Raw genomic sequence first — 23,473 nt, 5'->3', positions numbered from 1 at the left:
ATCGAGACAGCTCGATAAACTTTGTATAGTACTCAGTGACTGACATACCTCCCATCTTAAGGTTTGAAAATTCCTCAGCCTTCTGCTTCTGTAAGAAGCTAGGGTAAAACTTATCTCTCATTTTCTCTTGGAACTTAGTCCAATTGAATCCAGGTAATGCCTTAATGGTAGCTTCGTTTTGCTGCCACCAAAGGTCAGCTTCACCTCTCAGATAATAAGTAGCACAAGCCACCTTAGAATTCTCTAGGCATCCAACTGCCCCAAACAGTTTCTCAAACTCCCTTAACCAATTTTCCAGTATGGTAGGGTCAGGCTCTCCCTGATAAGTTAGTGGCTTGCTTTGTGCAACCTTCTTGAAAAGCTCTCCTTGAGCATCCCCATTGTTAGTTGAATTCCTTGCCAACTGTTGGGCAACAGCTGCTAATTGCCTCACAACTTCACTCAACTCTCCTCCATCATTGTTGTTACCACTTCCCCCTGCCATATTTCTTTGCCTGAATTCGAAACAAGGGTCTATATGAAATATGGTCTTGGTTAGCTCTCAAGGTATACACTCATCTATTGGTTAACACCCTTAAATCATACACAATAAATTTGAAGCTAACAAATTGGGATAGCAAGAGCTAAACACTAGTAGAAAAAGGCAAAAAGGCACCGCTCAATGGCCACCGGTTTTTAAAAACCGGTGGTTAAAAAAGGGGAAAAAATGGGCGGGATTGTGAGGATATAATATTGCCACCGGTTCAAACCGAACCGGTGGGTCAAATATTTTTGCCACCGGTTCAAAACCGATGGCTCTATTATTTTAAAAAAAACCGCCCCCCTATAAACCCCAAACCCTAACTCACTCCTCTCCCATTCTCTTCTCAGCCGCTACTTCTCTTTCTCTCTCCTTCTCATTCTCCAACTCAACGATTCTCGCTTCTCATTCTCGCATCGTATTTTCTCTCTCCTCCTTGCAAATTTCTCGCCGCCTCTCTCTCCTTCACTTCGGTGCTGGCCTGGTAATTACCTCTAATTCCTCTATCTTACTGCAATTTCTTATGCGTTGATAATACTTGTCGAAATACATGTTTAATATTTGAATTTTTATGTTTAATTGTTGTATTTAGTAGATAAGAAACTGTAATTTATGTTTTTTCATGTTGAAAAAAATTATTTTTGTAATTTTAGGGCCTAATTGATGATAATCTCCTCTCGCCTCACTCTTTCTCTCCGCGACCATCGTAATTGGCGGTGGTGGTGCCTTCTATTTGCAGATGTGGTGGATTTATTCATGAAGGTATGTTGTTCTTCCATTAGTGATCCAGGGTTTCTGATTTTTTCAATTTAAGGATCAATTTCAAGATTCAATATTTCAATTTCTCTTGTTAACAAGATTCAGAGAGCTTGTACTGCTCTCGGCGATCATGGTGATGAAAGCGCTCTTCCTACTCTTTGGGATTCTCTTCCCGCCATCGCTATCGTCGGAGGTCAGGTATTGCTCAGATCTTCGATTCCTCTCAGATCCTACTTTTTATTTGCTTTCATTTTGATTTGGTTTTGGTAATTAGGGTTATTTTTTTTTGAATCGTTGATTGTTTTAGATGGATTTTTTTTATTTTGATTTGAAGTTTGTTCCATTTGTTGCTTGGAGTAGCTCACTGTGCTCGAATTATGCTAGAATGTTAGCTTTTTTTATTGATTTGTGATTTGGTTTGATGCCATTTTTATAGATTTAGTGTTTTAGCTATGGCATTGATTCTTATCCATCACCGACACTTGGCGGTTCAACTTTTTTACAGAAATTTGCTCTAATAATGAAATTCCCCATGTATAAGAAGTGTTTTTTGAAAGAAACGCAATTAGAATACTTAGTATTTTATGAATGATTGTGATTTTCCATTAAGGTGGAGTCGGTGATTGAGTTTTCCGATTTAAATACATAGATTAGGGTAATCGAATTGTTAACAAACCAAAATGAAGAGAATGGTGATCATTTTAGGTCGAAAGTGCTGAGCGTATTCTACTTTGGATTATTCAAAAGTTTAGCTTGTTGGTAAAGTTTATATCTTAAGCCTGTTTACTTCTTGATAATCACTTAGTGATTCTCTTTGTTGTGCTTTGTGTATCTCTCTGGTTGGAGATGATGTTCGATATAGGGCTTGATTTTATGGAATGAATGGAAGAGAAGTGTGGATAGTATATGATTAGTTGTATTTATGTTGTTGATTCCATGAATAAGTAGCTTTAAGAGTGATGATGGATGGATAGTGATGCACATAGGTCCAAGTTTAGCATGCTGTCTTGCTTTTCTTCATACTGTAGTACCGTACATTCTTACCCCTGGGATGTTTTGTTGATTTATAGAGTTCGGGGAAGTCCTCAGTTTTGGAGAGCATTGTCGGCAAGGATTTTTTGCCTCGTGGATCCGGTAAAAATCTTTTTTTCTGGATACTTTGGCTCTTTTGTAAAAATCAATTTGTGCCTCTAAATACAAGTATTTTTGAGTATTTGATACTTGAATCTTGAAATTTCAGTAGTTTGATTTGTGGATGTATTGTGAATATTGTATTGGTTGTCATTTAATTTGGTTTTGTGGGTATATATTTGTTTAGATATATTATTATGGACTTTATGGTATGGGTATATGTTGATCCCATTTGAACTTACAAGTTTGTCATGTGTTTGGCGTATCTGTCAGAGTACTTAGTGGGTTATGTCTCCTTGTTTGCCCGGTTTGTAGAGCATACCTATGTTATGAGCTTTTCTCGAAATGAGCTACATGCTTTTATTTTTGTTTTGAAGCATGGTGTTTCAGTCAGACCCGTATGATTGCTTGCTTATCGTCCTGCACCTTTGCCAGGAGGACTTTCCGTTGGTTCAGGTGGAGCCCCTGACCAAGTTCGCCCCCAGTTAGTATGAGCAGTATGGCTGCTCGTGGTTCAATTGAGAGGTTCACTCTCCCTTTCCTCTTGCTCATGCTTGCTTGTCTTCATTTTTGTTCTTGTGAGCAATATTAACAAGTATACCCTGTAGATTGACCAACAACTGAAACTGGAGAGTGCTTATGGAGTGAGGAAAAGAAGAAAACAAAGATGTGGCAAGAGAGAGACGAGAAGCAAGCCGAGAAGACAGTTGAAATCAAACGAAACAGAGAAGCTGCTGCCTTGCAACACTGCTGCTGCTGCCTCGCAAGGCTGCTGTAGCAGCTTTGATGCCGTGTTTTTGTAACCTTGTATTTTACTTTTTTGGATGAAAATTGTAATATTAAACTTGTATTTTATTTTAATTTTTTGGACAAAAATTGGATTTTTACAGTATTTTTGCTGCCTCGCAAGGCTGCTGCAGCAGCTTTGTTGCCGTATTTTTGTAACCTTGTATTTTAATTTTTTGGATGAAAATTGTAATATTAAACTTGTATTTTATTTTAAATTTTTTGGACAAAAATTGGAATTTTACAGCATTTTTAATGAAAATATGTAAGTTTATATATATGTTAGTGTATATATATCAATTTTAGTGCAAAAAATAAAATAAAAAAAAAAATTTGGCCACTAAAGGCACCGGTTTTGAACAAGAACCGGTGCCAAAAACCTCTTTTAAAAAAGGCGGTAAAGATATTGCCACCGGTTAACCGGTGGCAATACTAGTTTTTGCCACCGGTTTTGAACCGGTGGCTTTGTATCAGAATATTGCCACCCCCCAAATGACCACCGGTTCAAAACCGGTGGCATAGGGGGGTTTTGAACCGGTGGCCAAATGCTTTTTTCTACTAGTGAAAATTTCCCTAAATTTGCAGCTTTGTCAACCAAATATTGATTGCTAACCAACCATACATTTAATAAAGCATCACATTGATAAATAAAAATAATTCCCATGGATTCCCAGAGCTTAGAAATAATTCATTGGAATATTTTTGAGTAAGAAATGGCTTGTTGGAGTAGTGATACGAAATGAATGATTTGGGAACGAAATGAATTATATGTCAATAAAATGAATTAATTGACAAGGAATAAATGAAATTTTATTGCTGAGTAAGAAAAATGAATGGAATACTGAAATAAAATGAGTTAAAATAACTTATGCAATTACAAAAGTTTACTGACTCACTGTGGACATGCCACTTATTGCTTTACTAAAACTGAAAGAAACGATAAGCGGAAATAAACTAAGAATCCCTAAAGAAATGAAACTACAAAAATCTAGTCCTTTCTCTTCTTTGGAACAGATTGTTTGTAGCTTCCAGGATCGATCTCATGGTCATCTTCATCCTCCATTGGTTCAGGTGACTCTGGTTCTTGCTCTACTTGGACAAACTCTTCATCATCCTCATCATCAGATGAAATATCAATTATAATCGGGGTTGGAGGTGGATTCGGATTTGGAATTTCCATAATGGAACTATCAACAGTATTGTTACTCTCATCCATTAACTCTCCTTCCTCTTGCCCTCCATCTGATCCTGTTTGATTACCCTGAGTAGGAGAAGAACTTCCTGAGTGATGACTAGTGTAAGGAGAATTATTCCCTGCTGGATTTGCATAATAATAACTGGGACATGGAATGTGCAAGTGGTTACAATGATCTTTTTCAACTTTAATGAGGTAAGAAATCAAGTATCTGTAGTCAGGGTACCATTGTCCATAGAAATTTTTGTATTTAGAGTAATTTGGGATGTCTCCAAGTAGATAAAAGTCAGAGAATCTTGATTTAACATCAAGGTATGGGGTTTCATCTGTCAAACAATGAATAAAAATGGAAGAAACACGATCGGGAAGATCATAGTGCTTGTCTCCTAAGACATCGCTCATGTGGGAGCAATAGAATTGGATTTTCTTGACATAGTCAAATGGGTGTTCATTACTTTTCTTAACTAGAGTGCCAATTTGGGAATGTTTGCTAGGAAGAATCGGCATCCTATAAGGAACAAGACTTAGAAAAGAATTCCCTTCCCAACACAATAAAATAATACAGTTCTTGCATGAATTTTTGCTTATTTCTAATCACATAATTACATGCTCACAAGCAATCTATTCACATGATTAAACATCACAACCTAAATATTAATGCACACAAGAACATGATTATTTCACACTTATATGCCCAAATTCATTCCTACCCAAGCTCACCAACATGCTTTTAAAAGCTTTTAACACATAATACTTACCTCAATCCTCGCTTTCCTGCAAAATGAACAAACTAAAAATATTTTTGACTCCTCTTTTCTAAAAAAAAAATATTTTCGAAAATAAGCTCCGAAAAAGCAAAATATTCAGCCAATAATACAAAAAAAAAATAAAAAAATCGGACACCTTATTATAAAAAAAAAAAAAAAAAAAAAATCGGACTTCTCCAAATAAAAAAAAAAAAAAAATATTTCGGACCCTAAAAAAAATAAATAAATAGATAAAATTTTTGGTCCTCTTAAAATCAAAATAAAATAAAACAACTCACTTTTTAAAATTACTTGATTAAATAAACACTTGGCCAAGTTTGAAAACAAAACATTTGAAAACATATTTTTGGCTTTAGTGGTAATAAAAATCTCAACCAAAGCTCCCAGATAAAACTTTGTAACACCCTAGAAATTCCTTTTCTTTAAAATACTTGTTTTCCCCTTTTTAAAATACGAAATAGGAAAACCTAAGATATTACCGCCACCGAGAAAACGGCTAAGGCAAATATCAAAGACACACAGCGGAAGACTATTTTAAAAACATTCAAAGCAATTCAACTTTAAAATGTCAACCAAACGAAAGTAAAGTCAAACTTAAGTAAAACGAAGTCAACCTACAACTTGGAACCATCGTAGGCCCTTATTTAACCAAACCGACTTAAAAACCTTTGCGTTAGTCTCACAAGCATAATATGATAAAATATTCAAGCAATAAACACATCATAGACTTATGGAAAACTAGCATGATTCGCTCTTCACTCATGCCCATCATGAATATGCCTCATCCCCTGAAAAGTTTCTCTCTACTAGTTTCCATTACTCTCCATTAAAAATGGGTCATCATAGGGCCAAAGTAAAGATAAGGCCAAACAAACATACAAACACACAATCAGCAAAACTGAGTTCATAAGCGTATTTAAACACACTAACATGCTTTCACCTATCAACACACAACTTACCTTGTTGCACCTGTTCACAATCATACAACATACAACATGACTCTCAATTAAATAGCTAATTGATTCATTTAGCATTGATTACGCATCGAACGGTTTCCCCCTAACCTGCCCCAATAAAGGGGTACTAACACGGGAGCTAACCGTGTCAGTATAAAAGAACCACTTGTAAGTGGCGGAATTCCTGCGCATAATAATAAAAAGGAAAATACAGCGTCCTATACTCCCAGTAGAAGTCATGCTCAAATATAAAGTCACATAACTCCCCCCATGTGTTCATACTCAAGGTATATACGTTCCAAGAGTTTTGGTGTGTAATCTCTTTCACTTTACGTTATTTACATATTTTTAAACTTGGTGATGACTCTTAAACCATAACACAATCAATCATTATAATTACTCAAATAATTAAACATACCAATTTAATTCTTGAATAATTAGTGACCACATAATATTTAATGTTGAACCCCTTTTTAATCTACCTCGGTGTCAAAGACACCTTAAACGCATAATGCTCCAAAATTCCTATCCCTCGGTGTTAAAAACACCTTAAGTGCACTAAGGCACCAACATACAAATTATTCCTCGTGTACATAGACACTTAAATAGCTCTTTCCTCATGCTTATAGCATCAATAAAAATTATATGAACCATAATAAAATTCCTTTTCAATATTCCAAACTAAATTAAACATTTAGTTTAATTAAACATGCTCTCTATCATGCCAATAATAAAAGTGTGGTTCATATATAACATGCCAAAATAATTATTTTAAATCACTAATCCATCACAAATAATCCATGCTTCACAATTCAATCACCAACATCAACCAAATAATAAATTCCAATCAAAACCTATCATGATACTATTTGGAATTAATTATTCAAACCTAGCATGTTCCTATATCACCAAATAAATACCAAGTACGCGAACATACCTTGAATACGATCTTAAAATCGCCACAACTATATGAAATCACTCACTTGAAAGTCTCCTACAATCCAAAATTACAAAGAGACATTACTACCTATTCAATATAAATTTCCTGCAATATATACACTCTTTAAATCACTCATAAACCCTCTAAAATAAGCTGAAATTTAATTAAAAACCCTTACTTTTATTCCCAATTAATGGGTAATTAAAAATCCTTTCAAGAAACTTAATTATAGCTTATATACAAAAATTCCAGCTTTATTAAATCACTTATAATGGCTGTAATTATGTTTAAAAACCCTTAAATCAAAGGTTTAAACCACCCTAGATCATATTCCTTTAATATTAAATTATTTTACAAACCTAGGGTTTCAAATTTGGGGCTTTTTAATTAAAATTAAAATCTAAAAATTTATTTACACCATACTTAAATCAAACATCACAACATCATCACAAAACCCATAATTAATAATTAGATTTAGGATTTAAAACAAAAGAATAAAAAAAACTTCGTTAAAAATCAAAAACTGCCCGAAAATCATATTTAGAGGCTGAATTTGGCCACGAAGGGGTGATGCTCACTACCTTTTCAAGAATTTTTATACCCCAGGCTGAATCTGGGCAAAGTTTAATTTGCCCATGTGTTGAATATTTATACCCCTTTTCTCTAGAATCCCTCCTACCCTTGAATTCCTTTTCTATCCTTACTAATCCCTTTCCTAATAAAACTTGACTTTTTTTAAAAAATCTTCCTTTTATAAAACTTTCCTAAAATAATCCCATCTTATTAAAATAATTAATTAAATAAAACTTTCCTTTTATAAAATATTTCAAATTTATTAAAATAAATAATTAAAACACCATAATAATTCATTTCGAATTATTTAAATACTTTACAAAAATACTTATTTAAATTAAAAATACGTATGAAAATACAGGGTATTACACCAAGGCTGGGGCATCAACAACAAATTAATGATTTCGTGTGTCCTCGACGATTTTTAGTTTAAGATTTATAGTTATGGTGATATATCTTTTAGAAGATAGTTTCCCATCTTATGATCTTAGGTTTTGTATAAATACTCTACCTATTGATGAATAATAATCAAGCAATTCTAATATTAACTCTTTCACCCTAATTTGTAATGGTATCAAGAGCGGGTTAGATCTTGGAAGTGTTCAAAAAATTTTCCCCCTGGCTGCTGGTGGGTTAGAAAATTAAACCCACCGGTGGGATAAACCATTAGCCAACTATAAATTATTTTTTTTTCCAAGTATTTAAGAATCTTGGTTAGTGCATGTTGATCACTTGATCATGGGTGACTTTTGTTCTTGTGGCTTATGCTACTTGCTCAAATTAATCATGAATTTTTTTGTGAGTTGTGAAGTTGACAAGGTGATTGAGGGTCTAAGCTTAGACCTATGAAATAAAATTAAAAAAAAGCTCTCTGATGTCGTGAGACAAGATATATTGGTTCTCCTTGTGCCGTGAGACAGAGTTTATTTGTTAGTTCTTCTTATGCCGTGAGACAAGGTTTGTGATTTGATTGAAGCATGATTTTGCTCCTTTGGATATGAGTTTGGTTTTGCTCTAAAATAAAACCAATAAGAGATATGATTGTGGTTTGCTCTGAAAAACCAATATTTGATTGGAGCTCGGATTTGCTGAGGAAAAACCAAAATTGCTATATTTGCAGGTTCAAAAAGAATGACGTTCCTGCTTGATTGATGACTGTAGAGTTCGAAAAAGATGAACGTTCTCATCATTGAAAAAAAAAATAAAAAAAAATTGAATAATATATTTAGGTTTATTTATGTTAAATATATTATTTAGTGATTATATGTTTAATATTTATAATTATGGTGATATATCTTTTAGGAAGATGGTATCCTATCTTATGATCTTAGGTTTTGTATAAATACTCTACCTATTGATGAATAATAATCAAGCCATTCTAATATTAACTCTTTCACCCTAAGACATGGTATCGAACAAAAACACTCCAAAAACCCTAAAATCTAATTAATTTTATAATTTATTTATTTATTTATTTTTTTTACGCTTGATCATCTACCATGACTGACGATGGGAAGCTTGATCCTTCTTCTCCGTTATACCTAGGCGCCGTTGATCAGCCGGGAAATTTGATCACTTACGTGGTCTTGTTAGGAGACAATTACTTGGCACGGTCGAGAGCAATCACTTTGTCTCTTCTATCTCGTAGAAAATTTGGGTTCGTCGATGGAACGATCACCAAACCGACTGAGAAAAAGAAATTGCTAGATTGGGAGACGGTGAATCCAATGCTTGTCTCATGGTATTGAGGTCTATGGACCCTAAAATTGCAGCTTCATTGCCCTACTTTGATGAGGAAAAACGCCTCTGGGATTACCTAGAACAGAGATTTTGCATCTCTAATGGACCACAGCTACAACAGCTCTGGTCGAAGATAACAGATTGCCGGCAGACCGAGGGTATGTCAATTTCGGACATTACACAACCCTGATGGGCTTGTTTGATGATCTCATGGGACTCAAGCCACTTCATGGTTGCGAATGTGGGCTATGCTCGTGCAATTTTGCGGGTTAATTCGCCAAGGACAGGGAAGAAGAGGTGCTACATCAATTCTTGACCGGTGTTGACGACAATAAGTATGCTGCCGTGTGTACAAATTTATTATCACAACAGCCCCCTGCTGACTTTACTTACGCCTACCAGCCATCCTTTAAGAGGAGGAGTCACGTGGTATTGCCAAGGGAAAAGCAGAGAAGGATGGGGTGAAGGATGCTCATGCATTTGCGGTTTCTGTTGTTCGCTCGAGAGGGATCCCGGATCGTCGGGATAAATAAAAACTATTTTGTTCTCACTTCAAGAAAACCGGCCATAATAATGAGGGATGCTTTGTCCTTCATGGATTTCCCGACTGGTGGTATGAACTGAAACGCAAGAAGGAGGCGACCAAGCCTGCTACTTCGTCTACTGGGAAAGCCCCTGCTGCAGTCCGTGCAAATGCTGTGAGTGGGCTGCTTTCATCAACTGTGGTAGCTTCTGAGAGTGGTGATAATATTTCCCTGACAGACTTAGACCTGCGGATATTCGGGTTTTAGTCAATATGGCTAATCATCATCAACAAGAGAGGATGCAAGGTGAGTCTTTGTCTTCTTCTTGGATTATTGATACGGGGGCGTCTCATCACGTGACCGGTAATGAATCTTGTTTGGTGGATGTGTGTTCTATCTCGTCGTGTCCTATGGGTCTCCCTAATGGTGATCAAGCCGTGGCTTTGAAGGAGGGTCGTGTTATTTTGACCGATGACTTAATCTTGGAGCATGTTTTATTTTTTCCTAAATTACAATGCAATTTAATATCGGTGTCTTAAATGATTGATAATTCACATTGTTTTGTCCAATCCACTGATTATTTGTGTGCTATACAGGACCAACATTCGGGGAGCCTGATTGGAGCCGGTGAACGAAAGGAAGGACTCTACTACTTTCGACGTATTCCTACAGTATGTACGGTGCAAGCTTCTGAGGTGTCTAATTTTGAGCTATGGCATAAACGACTTGGACATCCGTCGGATAGAGTGGTCAAGTTAGTTCCTAATGTTCGTAATAGTTCTGCTAGAAAATCATTAAATAAAGCTTGTGATGTGTGTCCTTAAGCTAAACAATCTAGGGATAGTTTTCCTAACAGTGATAGTAAAGCAGGTCGTATTTTTGAATTAATTCATTGTGATTTATGGGGGTCATACAAAACTCCCTCTACTTGTGGTGCACATTATTTTTTGACTTTGGTTGATGATTATTCAAGAGGTGTTTGGGTTTATTTGTTGAATTCTAAAACTGAAGTTCATTCCGCATTTCGTTCTTTTTTTGCTATGATTGAACGTCAATTTGAGGTATCATCGGTTAAATTGGTGAGGAGTGATAATGGTACTGAATTCAATTGCATGCTTCCATGCTTTAATGAATACGGCATTATTTTTCAAACTTCATGTGTTAGGAACCCCAACAAAATGGTCATGTTGAGCGAAAGCATTAACATATCATGAATGTAGCACGGTCTTTGAGGTTTCAAGGGAATTTGCCTATTGGTTTTTGGGGTGAGTGTCTTCTTAGGGCGGTATATTTGATTAATTTTACTCTATCTCGATTGTTGAAAAACAAGACACCATATGAGATTTTGTTTGGTAAAGAACCCAGTTTTGATGAAATACGGGTCTTTGGCTCTCTTTGCTTTGCTCATAACTAAAAAGCAAAGGGTGATAAATTTGCACCTAGAAGCCAGAAGTGTGTATTTTTGGGCTATTCTCATGGAAAAAAGGGTTAGAAATTATATGATCTTGAGATGGATGAAATATTTGTGTCACGTAATGTACAATTTTTTGAGAATGAGTTCCATTTTGCTTGTGTTAAAAACTCGGGTGTGGAGTCAAAAGTAATGTGGCAGCGACTTAGGATAATGTGGGAGTTGATTTTGATTTTTTGGAGGACTTGGAGGCTGTTTTGGAGTTGACAGAAGCTGTTGCTGCTGCCACGGACATGCCAAGGGCTGCTGCTACTGCCACGACCATTCCAGGGGCTGCTGCATCTGCCGCAACTATTCCTGCACTTGCAAAAACACATTAGATACGGGTTCCTTGTCTACGGAAGTTATTGAGCTTAAGCGTGGTCACTATGAGCGTCGTCCACCGGGTTGGCATCGTGATTACGTCGCACATACTGTTCAAGATTCGAGTCCTTCTTCTAGTTCACCTACTCCATGCGCCTCAGGTATTCCCTATGCTATTGCGCACTTTGTGAATTGTGATAAATTTTCTGTGAGACACTGTATATTTCTTGCAGCTATTCTTGCAGGCACTAAGCCCCGTAAAATTAAAGAAGATATGAAGGATGCGGTATGGAGAGAGGCAATGCAAAAAGAAATCACTACTTTGGAGGATAATGAGACTTGGGTCATGGAGGAGTTATCTCCGGGAAAGAAAGCTCTCGGGTGCATATGGTTCTATAAGACAAAACACAATTCAGATGGCACTATTGAACGTTTAAAAGCTCGCCTTGTTATTTTTGGAAATCATCATGTCGAAGAGATTGACTATAATGAGATGTTTGCTCGCGTGGCTAAAATGATTAGAGTCCATGCTTTCTTAGCTGTTGCTGGCGCGAAAAATTTAGAATTGCATCAGATGGACGTCCACAATGCTTTTCTCCATGGTGACCTCGATGAAGAAGTATATATGAAACCTCATCCTGGATTTCATGTGAGGAAACCGGGCATGGTGTGTCGATTACAGAAGTCATTATATGGTCTACGTCAAGCTCCACATTGTTGGTTTGCAAAACTGGTCGGCTCTCTCAAAAGGTATGGTTTTACACAATCGTACTCTGATTATTCCCTGTTTAATCTTAATCAAGGATATGTCCATCTGAGTGTTATGGTGTATGTTGATGATCTGATAATTTCTGGTAACACAACTTCTGCAATTTCTGCCTTTAAAAAATATTTGAGTGAATGCTTTCATATGAAAGATTTGGATGTGTTGAAGTACTTTCTCGACATTGAGGTTGCTAGAAGTACCGAGGGCATTTTCTAGTGTCAACGGAAATATACTCTTGATATTATAGAGGAAGCATGATTGTTAGGGGCGCATCCGGCAGGGTTTCCGATTAAGCAAAATCACACCTTGGCTCAATCAAATGGTGCTTATATTGATGATCCCGAGATATATAGACGACTTGTGGGTCGATTAATCTATTTGTCATTCACTCATCCTAATTTGGCTTACACAGTACATATATTGGCTCAATTTATGCAACAACCTCGTCAGGAGCACTGGGACGTGGCCCTTCGTACAATGCGTTACTTGAAAGGTTGTTCGGGCCACGGTATTCTTTTGCGTTGTGACTGTGATTTTCATTTGACGGGTTGGTGTGACTCGGATTGGGCTAGTTGCCCTCTAACGAGACGATCGATTAAGTTGTATTCGGACGAGAAAGAGTTAGCAAAAATTACTAAAAACAAATAATATACTAAGTACCAAGGTTCAAGAAAAGCTTAGCTACCTCTGCACTGCACGGTTCAAAAAAATAATATACTAAGTACCAAGGTTCAAGAAAAGGTTCAGCATAGGACCAAGGAAGCCCTCGTCAATCATGCGGAACTTGTCCTGCTACTCTTTGGGGATGGCCCTTTGAATGGCCTCCCTAATGTTCGTCCGGCCAGCTCTGGTTAGCGACTGGTCGGGTGCCCGTACGTTCATCTCATCGGCAATATCTGCGTCAATTGCAAGTGAGTTAGATTATTAAGTCAATGTGCAAGTGCCAAGCAAGTAAGCAATCTTGATACCTGCCGAAGAGGATGAAGGAGGTTGCGGACGAATCCTAGCCGCCTAGGTATGTAGGCTGCGGCTGCTCCTCAGTTTCTTAGGGCTGACCCTACTGTTCCTCGGCCGCCTAAGGAGCTTGCTGCCTTTGCTCCTCAGACATAGTTAGGTCCTCAACATGCGGAGTCGAGACATTATCGCCGGCCGTTTGGTGTGGGGACGGCTCTCACTCTTCATCCAGCTGGACGATTTCTACTTTGACCGCTTCATTTTTTGCGGTTCCAAGGACTTGGAGCCCCCAGTAGGTGTTATTTGGGGTTTTTCTCCTTTAGACTGCTTCGAAGCAGTCTGCGGCGTAGTCTTAGCCGCCTGGGAGGAAGACTTAGCCTTTGTAGTTACAGTCTTCCAGGATTTGGACGCCTGGCCGTCCTTGGAAGCAGAGTCCGGGATTGGGAGTCGATGCCTGAAAAGAAAGAAAAAAGCAAAGTGAGATGATATGTCCAAGTAAAATTGGAAAGGAAACCCTTCCCAACATAGCAGCTCGGCAAAAAAAGAAAAAAAAAATCATTAATAAGGTTGTCGAGTGAACTAGGAAAGACTCCCTTCCAAGAGAACCAGCCCAGACATATTTAGAAAAAATTACCTCCTTAGCCTGGTCGTATTGTTGCTGGCGAGACTTGTAACGTTCCAAGCTGAAGTCGGACATGTTGGTCTCTTCCTTTTGTCCAGCGTCCAACTTCAAGAAAGCTTCGTCTGATGAGAAGAGAAAATAAAGTGTTAGAATATTTTCGTGCACAAAATAATACTCGGACGCTAAAGTCACAAGGTTCCACCTTGAAGGTAGTTCTGGTACACGCTGCAGGCCGACATAAACACCGGATCCTTGAGCCAGTCGGCTAGCGGAATCCAGTTGGACGATACGGACACCAACTTCCCATATATATTTAACTTCTTGACCTTAAAATAATCAAGTTAATTGGAACTCGTGGTCGGGGTGAACAGGTGGCATGGTGAGTTTGTGATTCCCATGCCGGAGCTGAATAGGCTCGGCAATGAAGTAGTTCATTCGCAAGTTGAACTCCCTGTCACTTGTCTTGATGCGATAGAATCGATGCTTCCAATCATGCCACTTGGACGGCTTGTGCATAACAACCAGGTAGTCCTTAAGGGTGTTTAAGATGAGCCAGCTGTCTGTCTTTGCATCTAGCCGCACCATCGAGTGCATCTCGCAAAAGACAGGGACGTTGGGGGTGAAGCCTTGCCTAAGGCACATCACCAAGTAGACGAATATATTTACCCAGATGTTTGGCACCATCTGGAAAAAGAAAATGTTGTATTCGTCAAGCAACTCCCGGACGAATGGATGCAGAAGGAAGCGGAGGCCCACTTAACTTCTAAGGCAGCGCGGTAAACGCTGAAGCTTTTGCTCCTAGGCCCCTCACCTACCCAGGCGGCCACCGAGTAGGAATGTCTCGGCGGCTAGATATGGTAGGGTAGGGAATTTTTCAACTCTTCTCCCTACTGTGGTTCATATTTTTAAGCATGGTAGGGTAAGGAAAAGAAGCTAGAGAAAAAGAGTCGCCAACAAGTTTTAGGTGTTGGGTTTTGCGGTGTCCGACACCGCGCGGAAACAAATCCCGCAAAAGGATCGCATGCATAATAATTAGAACTAAACAAATTAACATACAATTATATTGAAAGCATAAACACATAAAGGGAAGAGAGAGAAGGTAAGGATAAGACTTGCTCACCCTTGACGCATGCTTCTCACGAACCCCAAGCACGAACACGGAAAGTCCTAGACCCGCAAGTACAAGCCCTCCTCCGTCTCACACCCTTGCGCCCGAACCGGCCCCTACCTTGTAGCTTAGACGAGGCTAGACCAAAATAAACTAGAGTATTACGAACTTAAAGGCTTTCTCACTTTTTGGGAGAGACCTTATTGAGTTCAACTCAAGTGTATAATCCCATTACCCAAGGTGGGTATTATTTTGGGTACACGGATCCAAGGGTTCAGATTGGGGCAGGCTGGGTCCAGCTGGTAACCTGCGCAAGGGAACACAAGTGACTGCCCTCAGGGGTGGCTCGAGGAACCTCCCTCCGATGCTTAAGTTAGAATGTGTTTAGAGAGAGAAAGTTTACTTAGAGAGATAGAGATAGTGTAATAACTTGTGTGTCTAACGTCCTTTTAGTTTTACTTGATCCCTTATTTATAGGTGCACGATCTCCTTTGAGAGGAGTCCTACTTGGTCAGCCTGCGTGCTGACTCTATCGGGCTGATGAGCCCCTCTGGGTGTTCTTCTAGCGGTGAGTGCGCATCCCGTGAGTGAGACCTAGAGCCTAGTGATAGCTCAGCGGGAGCTATCCCATACAACTAGCCCCTCAAGAGGTGGTATGAGGTCATTCATGCCGGCTCTTGTCTGAACGGTGTGCCCCCTCTGGATGAGCTTAGCTGGGAGGGAATAGTTCAGCAGGAGCTATCCCGTACAACTAGCCCCTCAAGAGGTGGTATGAGATTTCTCATGCCAGCTATTCTGAGCGCGTAACCTTATCGGTAATTGGTCAATGGGTCGTCCAGCTGAGTCATCCTACATACCTCTAGCCCCTCAAGTCTCAGGATTGTTTATGCGATTTTGAGACTTGGGAGGTCATGCTGCGAAGTGTTGAAGACGGAGTTTGTTGTTACTTGTTGTTGATGGCCGTTTTTTATTTGTGAGGGAATTATCATCCATGTGTCAGAGGATGTTGATTATTCCTGCTGACACTAGAGGGAAAATGAGCTTGCAGGGAGGAATTTCGATTACTCCCGCTGAAGTCTGAGAAATGACGAGCTTGCAGGAAGGAATTTCGATTACTCCCGCTGAATTCTGAGAAATGACGAGCTTGCAGGGAGGAATTTCGATTACTCTCGCTGAATTCTGAGAAATGACGAGCTTGCAGGGAGGAATTTTGATTACTCCAGCTGAATTCTGAGAAATGACGAGCTTGTAGGGAGGAATTTCGATTACTCCCGTTGAAGTCTAAGAAACGGATTACTATTTTTTTTTTTTTTTTTTTTTGGGGTGGGAACAGTGCTTGCATGCGTGGGACGCTTGTCAGTCATCCGAGGGTCAGTTTATTTTTACTGAAGTGACATGGCGGTTTGGCTTTATTTTTTGGCTAAACCGCCTATTAACCCTTGCATTTATTTCACTGTCTCCTTTTTACTTCCCCCCTTTTCATTTCTCACTTTTCATCTTCCTTTTTCAAATTTTTCGCTCTTGCCATTTTTCTGTAGACGATCGTCATTCCCCTTATGTTGTTGTAAGTTCTCCCCATCTTTTTCTCTTTTGTCTTCATTTCTCTTCCATTTTTCTCTTTTGTTTACTTATTTCTCCCAAATTTTTGTCCTACATTGGGACTACTTTCTTCTTTGGTTATAGTTTGAAGTCTTCGTTCCCACTTTCGGCTTTGTGGTGTCGCCATTGTTGCCGTGCTCCTTTGTTTTTGTGGTTTTCTTCGCAAAGGTACTTCCTTTGTGCCTTTTTCTCATTTTTGTTTACTAAATTGCATTTCTTTTTGTTTTATCTTTCGCAAGATTGAGTCTTTTCTTGGGTTTGTTTGTTCTTGTCCATTTTTCCCTCTGTTGTTGCTTGTCTGTGCTTTTTTGCTTCTGCTTTTGCAATTTTTCCTCTGTTCTCGCTCTGTTCCTTCTGTATTTACTCTTAGAGCGTAACTGAGTTCGCTATTGCTCCCAATTTTCTTCGTCTTTTTTGGGGGATCTTTTGTTGTTTGTAGATCTTAAAATATCTTACGTTACTGACAGTCAAAATCCGAGTTCCCCCTCTGCGCGCACTGAGTCCAATTCTTCCCCTGAGCTGTCTCGCTCAGGTGAGCGTTTTGCGCGAACTTCTTTTGCTTCTCCTGCCTCTCCGCCCATTCCCCTGCAAGTAGTTAAGCCGGGTGACACCTTACTTGCAGGGAGCGGGGTGGGTACTGCTGTAACCCCTCCAGTGGCATCCGGGTCGGGCAGTAGTCGCCCTTCTATTGGCAACGCTTTTCGCCCTTATCGCTCTAAAACTCTTCCTGATTTCTTTGATCCTTATTGTGAGCGGGAACTTACTTACAATGGGGTTGCCATCCCGTATCTTATGCGTTTGAGAATGCGCGTGATGCGTCATAAACGGTTAGCTGATAAGGTTAAGGCTAACCCCCCTGATATGTCTCTTGTTAGTCCCATTCCCCATGTTCAGCCTTTAAACAGTTTTGCTTGGCTTGATGATATGGCTGACGTGAATCGATTTGATCACTATGTAGTGTGGGGTGGTCGTTCTCCAACTCCTTCTCCAGCCGTGAGTATGGGCAAAGCTGCTGAGTCTCCCAGCGAGAAAGCTTTTCAGGACTGCCAGCCCATCTATGTGGTTGAGCCCGTGGAGGAAGGGAAGTCCGACTTTTATCTTGATGAAAGGTGTCATGGCCCCATGAACTGCACGCTGGATTCCAATTGGCGTAAAGACGCTGAGAGGTTGGATCTGGCGGCAGTAGGCCAGGAATTCTATGGGTTTAGACCGGGCTACACGCTGGTCCTTCCCGCTGAGGGCTCGAAGTTGTCTGCTCCTCCTGCTGGGCACATTGCTGTTTTTACCTCCCTGTTGGACTTGGGCTTGCGCTTTCCTCTGGACCTAACTTTGGATAAGGGCTTTCGCGCTTTCAATCTTTGTATCGCTCTGCTGCATCCTGCTTCCCTACACACTTTAATCTGCCTGCTGTGGTTCCTGCGTTTCCGGTGTTACCTAGAATCGCTGAACTTGTTCAAGTCCTTGATGAGCTTGAAGAGATCGTCTTCAGGCTCATTTGAGTCTGGTTGGTATTATGTGGCCCCTAAGGAAAGGAGAGTATTGTCTTATCCCAAGCTTGGTCGTTCCAGGGATTGGACTAGAAAATTCTTTTGGGTTTTTGACCCTTCTTCTTTTGTAGTGCCTCGCAACTTCAGGTTCATTCGCACGAACATGGCTGGGGTCAGTGTTTCTCCCTCTAAGGCTACCCGGGAGACACATGCTTTTGATGCGTTGCAGGGAGCGGGTACAAGCAATTATAAGTATCCTAAGATCTGGCTGCCTAACTCTCTTTACATTGTAGGCAACGCCAGGAGAATAGGACTCACCCTCAAAATGATCAAATGCCTGAGCCTCTTTGGCAGCGTCAGCTGCCTGTAGAGTGACACCTCCCATATTTGATCTAACACAGCCAAAAGAATGAGGACACCCAAAGTCAGCAGGGACTCACAGTCGGAAGAATTTTCCCTGCCAATCCTTGAAGCGACCTAGTTTCGGGTAAGACAAAACTCTCTTGGGTTTAGGCGCAAGATAAAACCAGCCGGAATCAGCGCCTAAAGCACTCCGTTTAAAACTAAACAGTTGGTGGAACAGGGATCACGACTTTGGAAAGCGTTTGAAACGCACTGTCCAAAGTAAACATATCAAAGTGTGCAGAAAAGCAGGTAGGATCAAGGAAAGAGGAATGTTGAAAGCACGCAGCAATTTTTCCAAGGTAGGGTCCAAAGGGAACCTCAGCCCCACATCCAGTTGAGAAGCGAAAACGGAAATATGACCCGCTGGAGGGTTGGCAAGGTTGGAACCAGCCTTGGGCAACACCAGCTCATAACCTTCTCCCAGCCTGTAGAAGGTTTTACTGCACTCTACTAACTTCAAACGGGTAGCCAACATCCGCCAATCAAAACTTAAAGAGCAAAGATGGGGACCATTAGCTTTGTCATCCAAATAAAAGGTAGGATCACCTGGAGGGATCACCTCGTCTACATACCAAGGCTGACAGGCATTTAAGGCAGCATCTCCAGGAGATTGGGGTTGAGGAGTAGTCATTGAAGTATCAACAGGAGTGGAGCTGCGCTCTACATAATGATCAAAACGGTGCACATTAGATATATCATCCAACCAAGCAACTTCACGTAAAGGAAGTACATCAGGAAAGGGGCTCTCAAGGGCATCGACAGCAGGGTTAGCCCTGACCTCGGCTGCAAGTTATGCATGGCGAGCAGCGCGCAGCCGCAGACGCAGCAAGTGAGGCAGCATAACCCCCCTGGTCATCAGGACCCTCTCACAGTAAGGATCAAAAGTATCGCTGCGCACCCTACCATTAAGGTAAGGATTGAATGCACTAGGATCAGAGTGTCTGCCGCTAGGCTTAGCGGCGCGAGCAGAAGCGCTAGAGACAGGCACACCCCCCACTGGAGTATTGTAGTTGGAACAAAACACGACTTGGAGAGGGGAACAAGAAATGGGAGAAGGAAAAGGGACAGATGGCCTGGAAGGCTCACTTGAGCGAGTTGACTCAGAAGAAGAAGCAGACTCAGACTCACCACCATCGCCGTAAGAGCGGGCGGAATCATTCTGACTATCAAAGCGTCCGACATGGCGAAAAAGATCGAAACTTGGAAAAAGAAAAAAGAGCAAAAAGTTCCAATAAACCAATAAAAGAATGAACAATAGAAATACAATGGTGACAAAAATGACAACAACAAAGCAAGAATTAGCCTTTAAATAAGAAAGAAAGTATACATGGGCTAATTAACAACACATCAAAGGGAAAAAAGGACGATCTTTCGACAAAAGCATACTCAATTTTACAAATGAAAGTACAAAAATGATGGAAGAAGGTTTAAGGGCGGTACCTTGTGAGGAATGAACAACAAATGTGGAGCAAACACAGGCTAGTAACGACGAACTTGCGGCAAGCGACACCTAAGCAAATTGCGAAACCCAGAGCAAGAAGAGTAATAAAGGAGAGGAAAGTGAGAAGTTAGAGCGAGAAGAGAATAACTGGAGAAAGCACGAGAGTGAATGAGAAAAGAGAAAGGAACAATGATTTCAAAACTAAGATGAAAACCGGTTTAGTGAAAACGCGGAATACGAAAAGAGGAGAGAGGAAACTGAATAAGGGCATTAAATGACAGTTACCTACCCAACAAAGGGAGATAACCACCCACTAAACATAGCCACGTCGTAAAAAATAAAAAATAAAAAATAAAAATAAAAAGGGGGGGGGGGGGGAAGGAAGAGAAAAATCAGTCTGACAAAGTCAAAGCTACTCGCTCAGCCTCAGCTCGTCGCTCTGAGATAACTTCAGCGGGAGTAATCAAATCTCCTCGCTTAGCCTCAGTGCGTCGCCTTGAAATAACTTCAGCAGGAGTAATCAAAGCTCCTCGCTCAACCTCAGCTCGTCGCTCTGAGATATTTTCAGCGGGAGTAATCAAAGCTCCTCGCTCAGCCTCAACTCATCGCTCTGAGTTATTTTCAGCGGGAGTAATCAAAGCTCCTTACTCAGCCTCAGCTCGTCGCTTTGAGATAACTTCAGCGGGAGTAATCAAATCTCCTCGATTAGACTCAACGCGTCGCCTTAAAATAACTTCAGCATGAGTAATCAAAGCTCCTCGCTTAGCCTCAAATCAGCTGAGTGTAGATGTGAGACTCAGGGGGGCTAGTCGTATGAGGAAGATTTTGGTCAACAAATCTAGCCAAGTAATGACCTGACAGGAGTCAAATACTTGGAAGATCTGGCACGAGTCCCTCGTACCACCTCTTGGGGGACTAGTTGTATGGGATAGCTACGACAGAGCTCTTCCCATGCTCCTACCCTCAGGGCAGAAGAACGTCTTCAGTCAGCAAGAGCTGGCCTGAGTACCTCAGACCACCTCTTGAGGGGCTATTTGTATAGGGTAACTTCCGCTGAGCTGCCCTGCGCTCCTAGCACTAGTTGAGGGGTACGCACTCGGGCCAGTCCACTCCAAGGCAAGGAAAAACCCTCCAGGGGGCTCAGCCTCACGGTTGACCCTAGAGGGCTCCATCTCAAAGTCAGGGATAATCTCCTAGGGGCTCAGCATCAGGGCCGGCCTCAGCAGGCTTCAGCCTGCAGCACCAAGAATAGAACAACTATAAATAGTAACCCAAATACAACGAGAAAGAGGTTAGACACATACATTTCATCACTTGTCGATTATTATCCACTCAATACCGTACTAACTTAACCATCGGAGGGGGGTTCCTCGAAGCCACCCCCGAGGGCATAACTACCGTTATTGTGCAGGTGACTCCCGACCAATGTCCAGGACAAACACCCAGCTAGGCTCCGGAGCTACACCCGGAACAGTAGTGTACGAAGCCCCAAATAAGGAAGACGAAGTTTCTGAAATACCCACACCTACCACCTCAACCATCAAGAAAAACCCTAAAGAAATAGAGAAAAATTTGGAGGTGGTGAAGCATCATCTTCAACTGTGCTGAAACGACTTCAAGAATGGAAAGACAGGAAGGCTAAGGAGAAGTCTCTTGAAGAACATATCAAAGAGGTAGAGGATTTTGCTGAGGGGGAAGTGCAATCAGAAACTGAGGATGATCCTATGGAGGAGGACAAGGTTCTAGAGGATTTTGAAAAGTTCGCTGACAGGTATGTTGTCAGTCACAGACTTGATCTTACATGGTGTAGAAAAGCTAGGTTTATGGAATTTCTTGATTTGGTGCGTTTCGAAGGTTGGGAACATATGTTATCTAAATCTTCAAATAATGTTATGTATCTAATTGCTATGAATGAGTTTTGCAAGAATTTTTAGGTGAAACAGGGAATTATTTCGAGTAAAGTGAATGAGGTTCCGATTGAGTTTGATGTTGAGAGATTGGGAACAATTCTGAAAGTTCCTACAGAGGGTTATGAAGCTTACGTAAAGGGAAAGTCTGGAGTGTAGGTAGGAAATTATTTGGGGGGAGACATTGTTGAGTTCTTGGGAGGCAAAAGGGGGGTAAATATCATGAATCACAACAATTTAAGTCCTATGAATAAATTGTTGTTTAATCTGGTTAGGAAAACAATTTTGCCAAGAACACAAAAGAAAAATGAAGCTAGTTCGTTGGAAATGACTGGGATTTTCTGCATGGTGAAGAAGATAAAAATCAATTTTCCATCTATTATGTATCAACACCTAGCACACTATGTTCCTAATAAGAACAAAGTGGGTTATGGAGCTTTGTTGTCAACAGTGTTTGAAAGTTTAGGAGTGAAACTTAAGGGAGAGTATGGAGGATTGAAAGAAAAAGCTGAGAATGTTTTAAATGAGGAAACTCTGCAAGGAATTAGTCTGGCTGTGGTTGGAGGAAAAATACAAAAGGTGGAGGAAAAGAAAGGCACGACAAGTGGGAAGAAGAGAGCTGCATCTGGTGAGGCAATCAGGAAGAGTAGAAGGCTTACAACAAGCTCCTTTCCCCAGACCAGTATGGAGAAACCACTGGAATTAGATACTGATGAGAATGTGGTGACAAGGCAAATTGCAGAACTTGCTGACAAGCTGATCTTGTAGAAAAACAGCTTAAGGAGGCCAATGGGAGAATTCAGAAGCTAGAGAGAAGTATTCTAAGTCTTGAGAAGAGTCTTAAGGAACAAAAGGTGGAGTTCCGAAAGACTATCAAGAGTCTGAAGAAAAGCTGGACGCGAGTATTGACCAGTATCAGGAAGATAACAAGAAGATTCTTGCAATTCTGCAGGAATGAACCTGCCTACCTCTCTTAGCCTTACCCAGCCTAGCCTTAGTCATTTCCTATTTCGTCTATTTATGTCATGAACAATTTTATTATGTTTTGTTTTGGAAAAACTTTGGTCTGTAATCACTTAAAATAGGATGATCTTTTGGTTTTATATGCTATTTTGGAACTTTGCCTATACATGTGTGCTTTGTATGTTATGAAAATATATGCAGGATTGTGTGAAGGGACTAGCTAAAGGGAGCTAGCCAGCGCTGCCTTTAGTTTCCCACACTCGATGAATTGCTTGTGGGGCTGTGGCTAGCTGTCTAATAACTTGAATTGCAGGAATTTTTGATAATGCCAAAACGGGGAAAAGAAGAAGCAAACTTGAAAGTGAAAGTTGTTCTGGGTTCCAGTTGATAAAGTATCAGAAATTTCTCTGATGCTATGTATAAAATAGTTTAGTTCTGTTTTGTTCTATTTCTGTTTATTTTTGTTCTACGTTTTATGTGTGTTTTTATTTTTCTTGTTAAAAAATTCAAAAATACAAAAATATGTCCTTCTATTCTATTTAACTTTCCTACTAGA

General features: G+C 40.3%; 1 protein-coding gene across 3 annotated transcripts; it reads left to right on the top strand.

Moving 5' to 3' along the window:
• Positions 1-866: 866 nt before the first annotated feature.
• LOC145605634 (phragmoplastin DRP1A-like) lies at positions 867-3,429 on the top strand. 3 transcript variants are annotated; one of them, XR_014105121.1, is made up of 6 exons: positions 867-1,004; positions 1,174-1,282; positions 1,385-1,477; positions 2,350-2,413; positions 2,788-2,935; positions 3,019-3,429. XR_014105121.1 is itself a non-coding variant. In XM_081661707.1 (6 exons), exons 2-5 carry the CDS (start codon positions 1,184-1,186, stop codon positions 2,902-2,904), a joined length of 321 nt encoding a protein of 106 aa, XP_081517833.1. In that variant the 5' UTR covers positions 867-1,004; positions 1,174-1,183; the 3' UTR covers positions 2,905-2,935; positions 3,019-3,429. The 3 variants fall into 3 exon arrangements, 1 of the variants encoding a protein (XP_081517833.1); XR_014105120.1 differs by having other exon boundaries at positions 1,379-1,477; XM_081661707.1 differs by having other exon boundaries at positions 1,379-1,477; positions 2,846-2,935.
• The last annotated feature ends 20,044 nt before the right edge of the window (positions 3,430-23,473 follow it).

The sequence above is a fragment of the Chenopodium album genome, chromosome 22 (assembly GCF_948465745.1).
Source record: "Chenopodium album chromosome 22, dcCheAlbu1.1, whole genome shotgun sequence".
Taxonomy (NCBI): domain Eukaryota; kingdom Viridiplantae; phylum Streptophyta; class Magnoliopsida; order Caryophyllales; family Amaranthaceae; genus Chenopodium; species Chenopodium album.
Note: the sequence above shows the minus strand (reverse complement) of the source record. Positions and strands in the feature narration are given on the sequence as shown.

Bases quoted from the DNA above. Each gene is read 5' to 3' on its own strand.
- LOC145605634 (XM_081661707.1), top strand. From the start codon at position 1,184: ATGATAATCTCCTCTCGCCTCACTCTTTCTCTCCGCGACCATCGTAAT. The intron at 1,283-1,378 runs GTATGTTGTTCT...CTTGTTAACAAG, and splicing joins TGGTGGATTTATTCATGAAG to ATTCAGAGAGCTTGTACTGC. The intron at 1,478-2,349 runs GTATTGCTCAGA...GTTGATTTATAG, and splicing joins TCGCTATCGTCGGAGGTCAG to AGTTCGGGGAAGTCCTCAGT.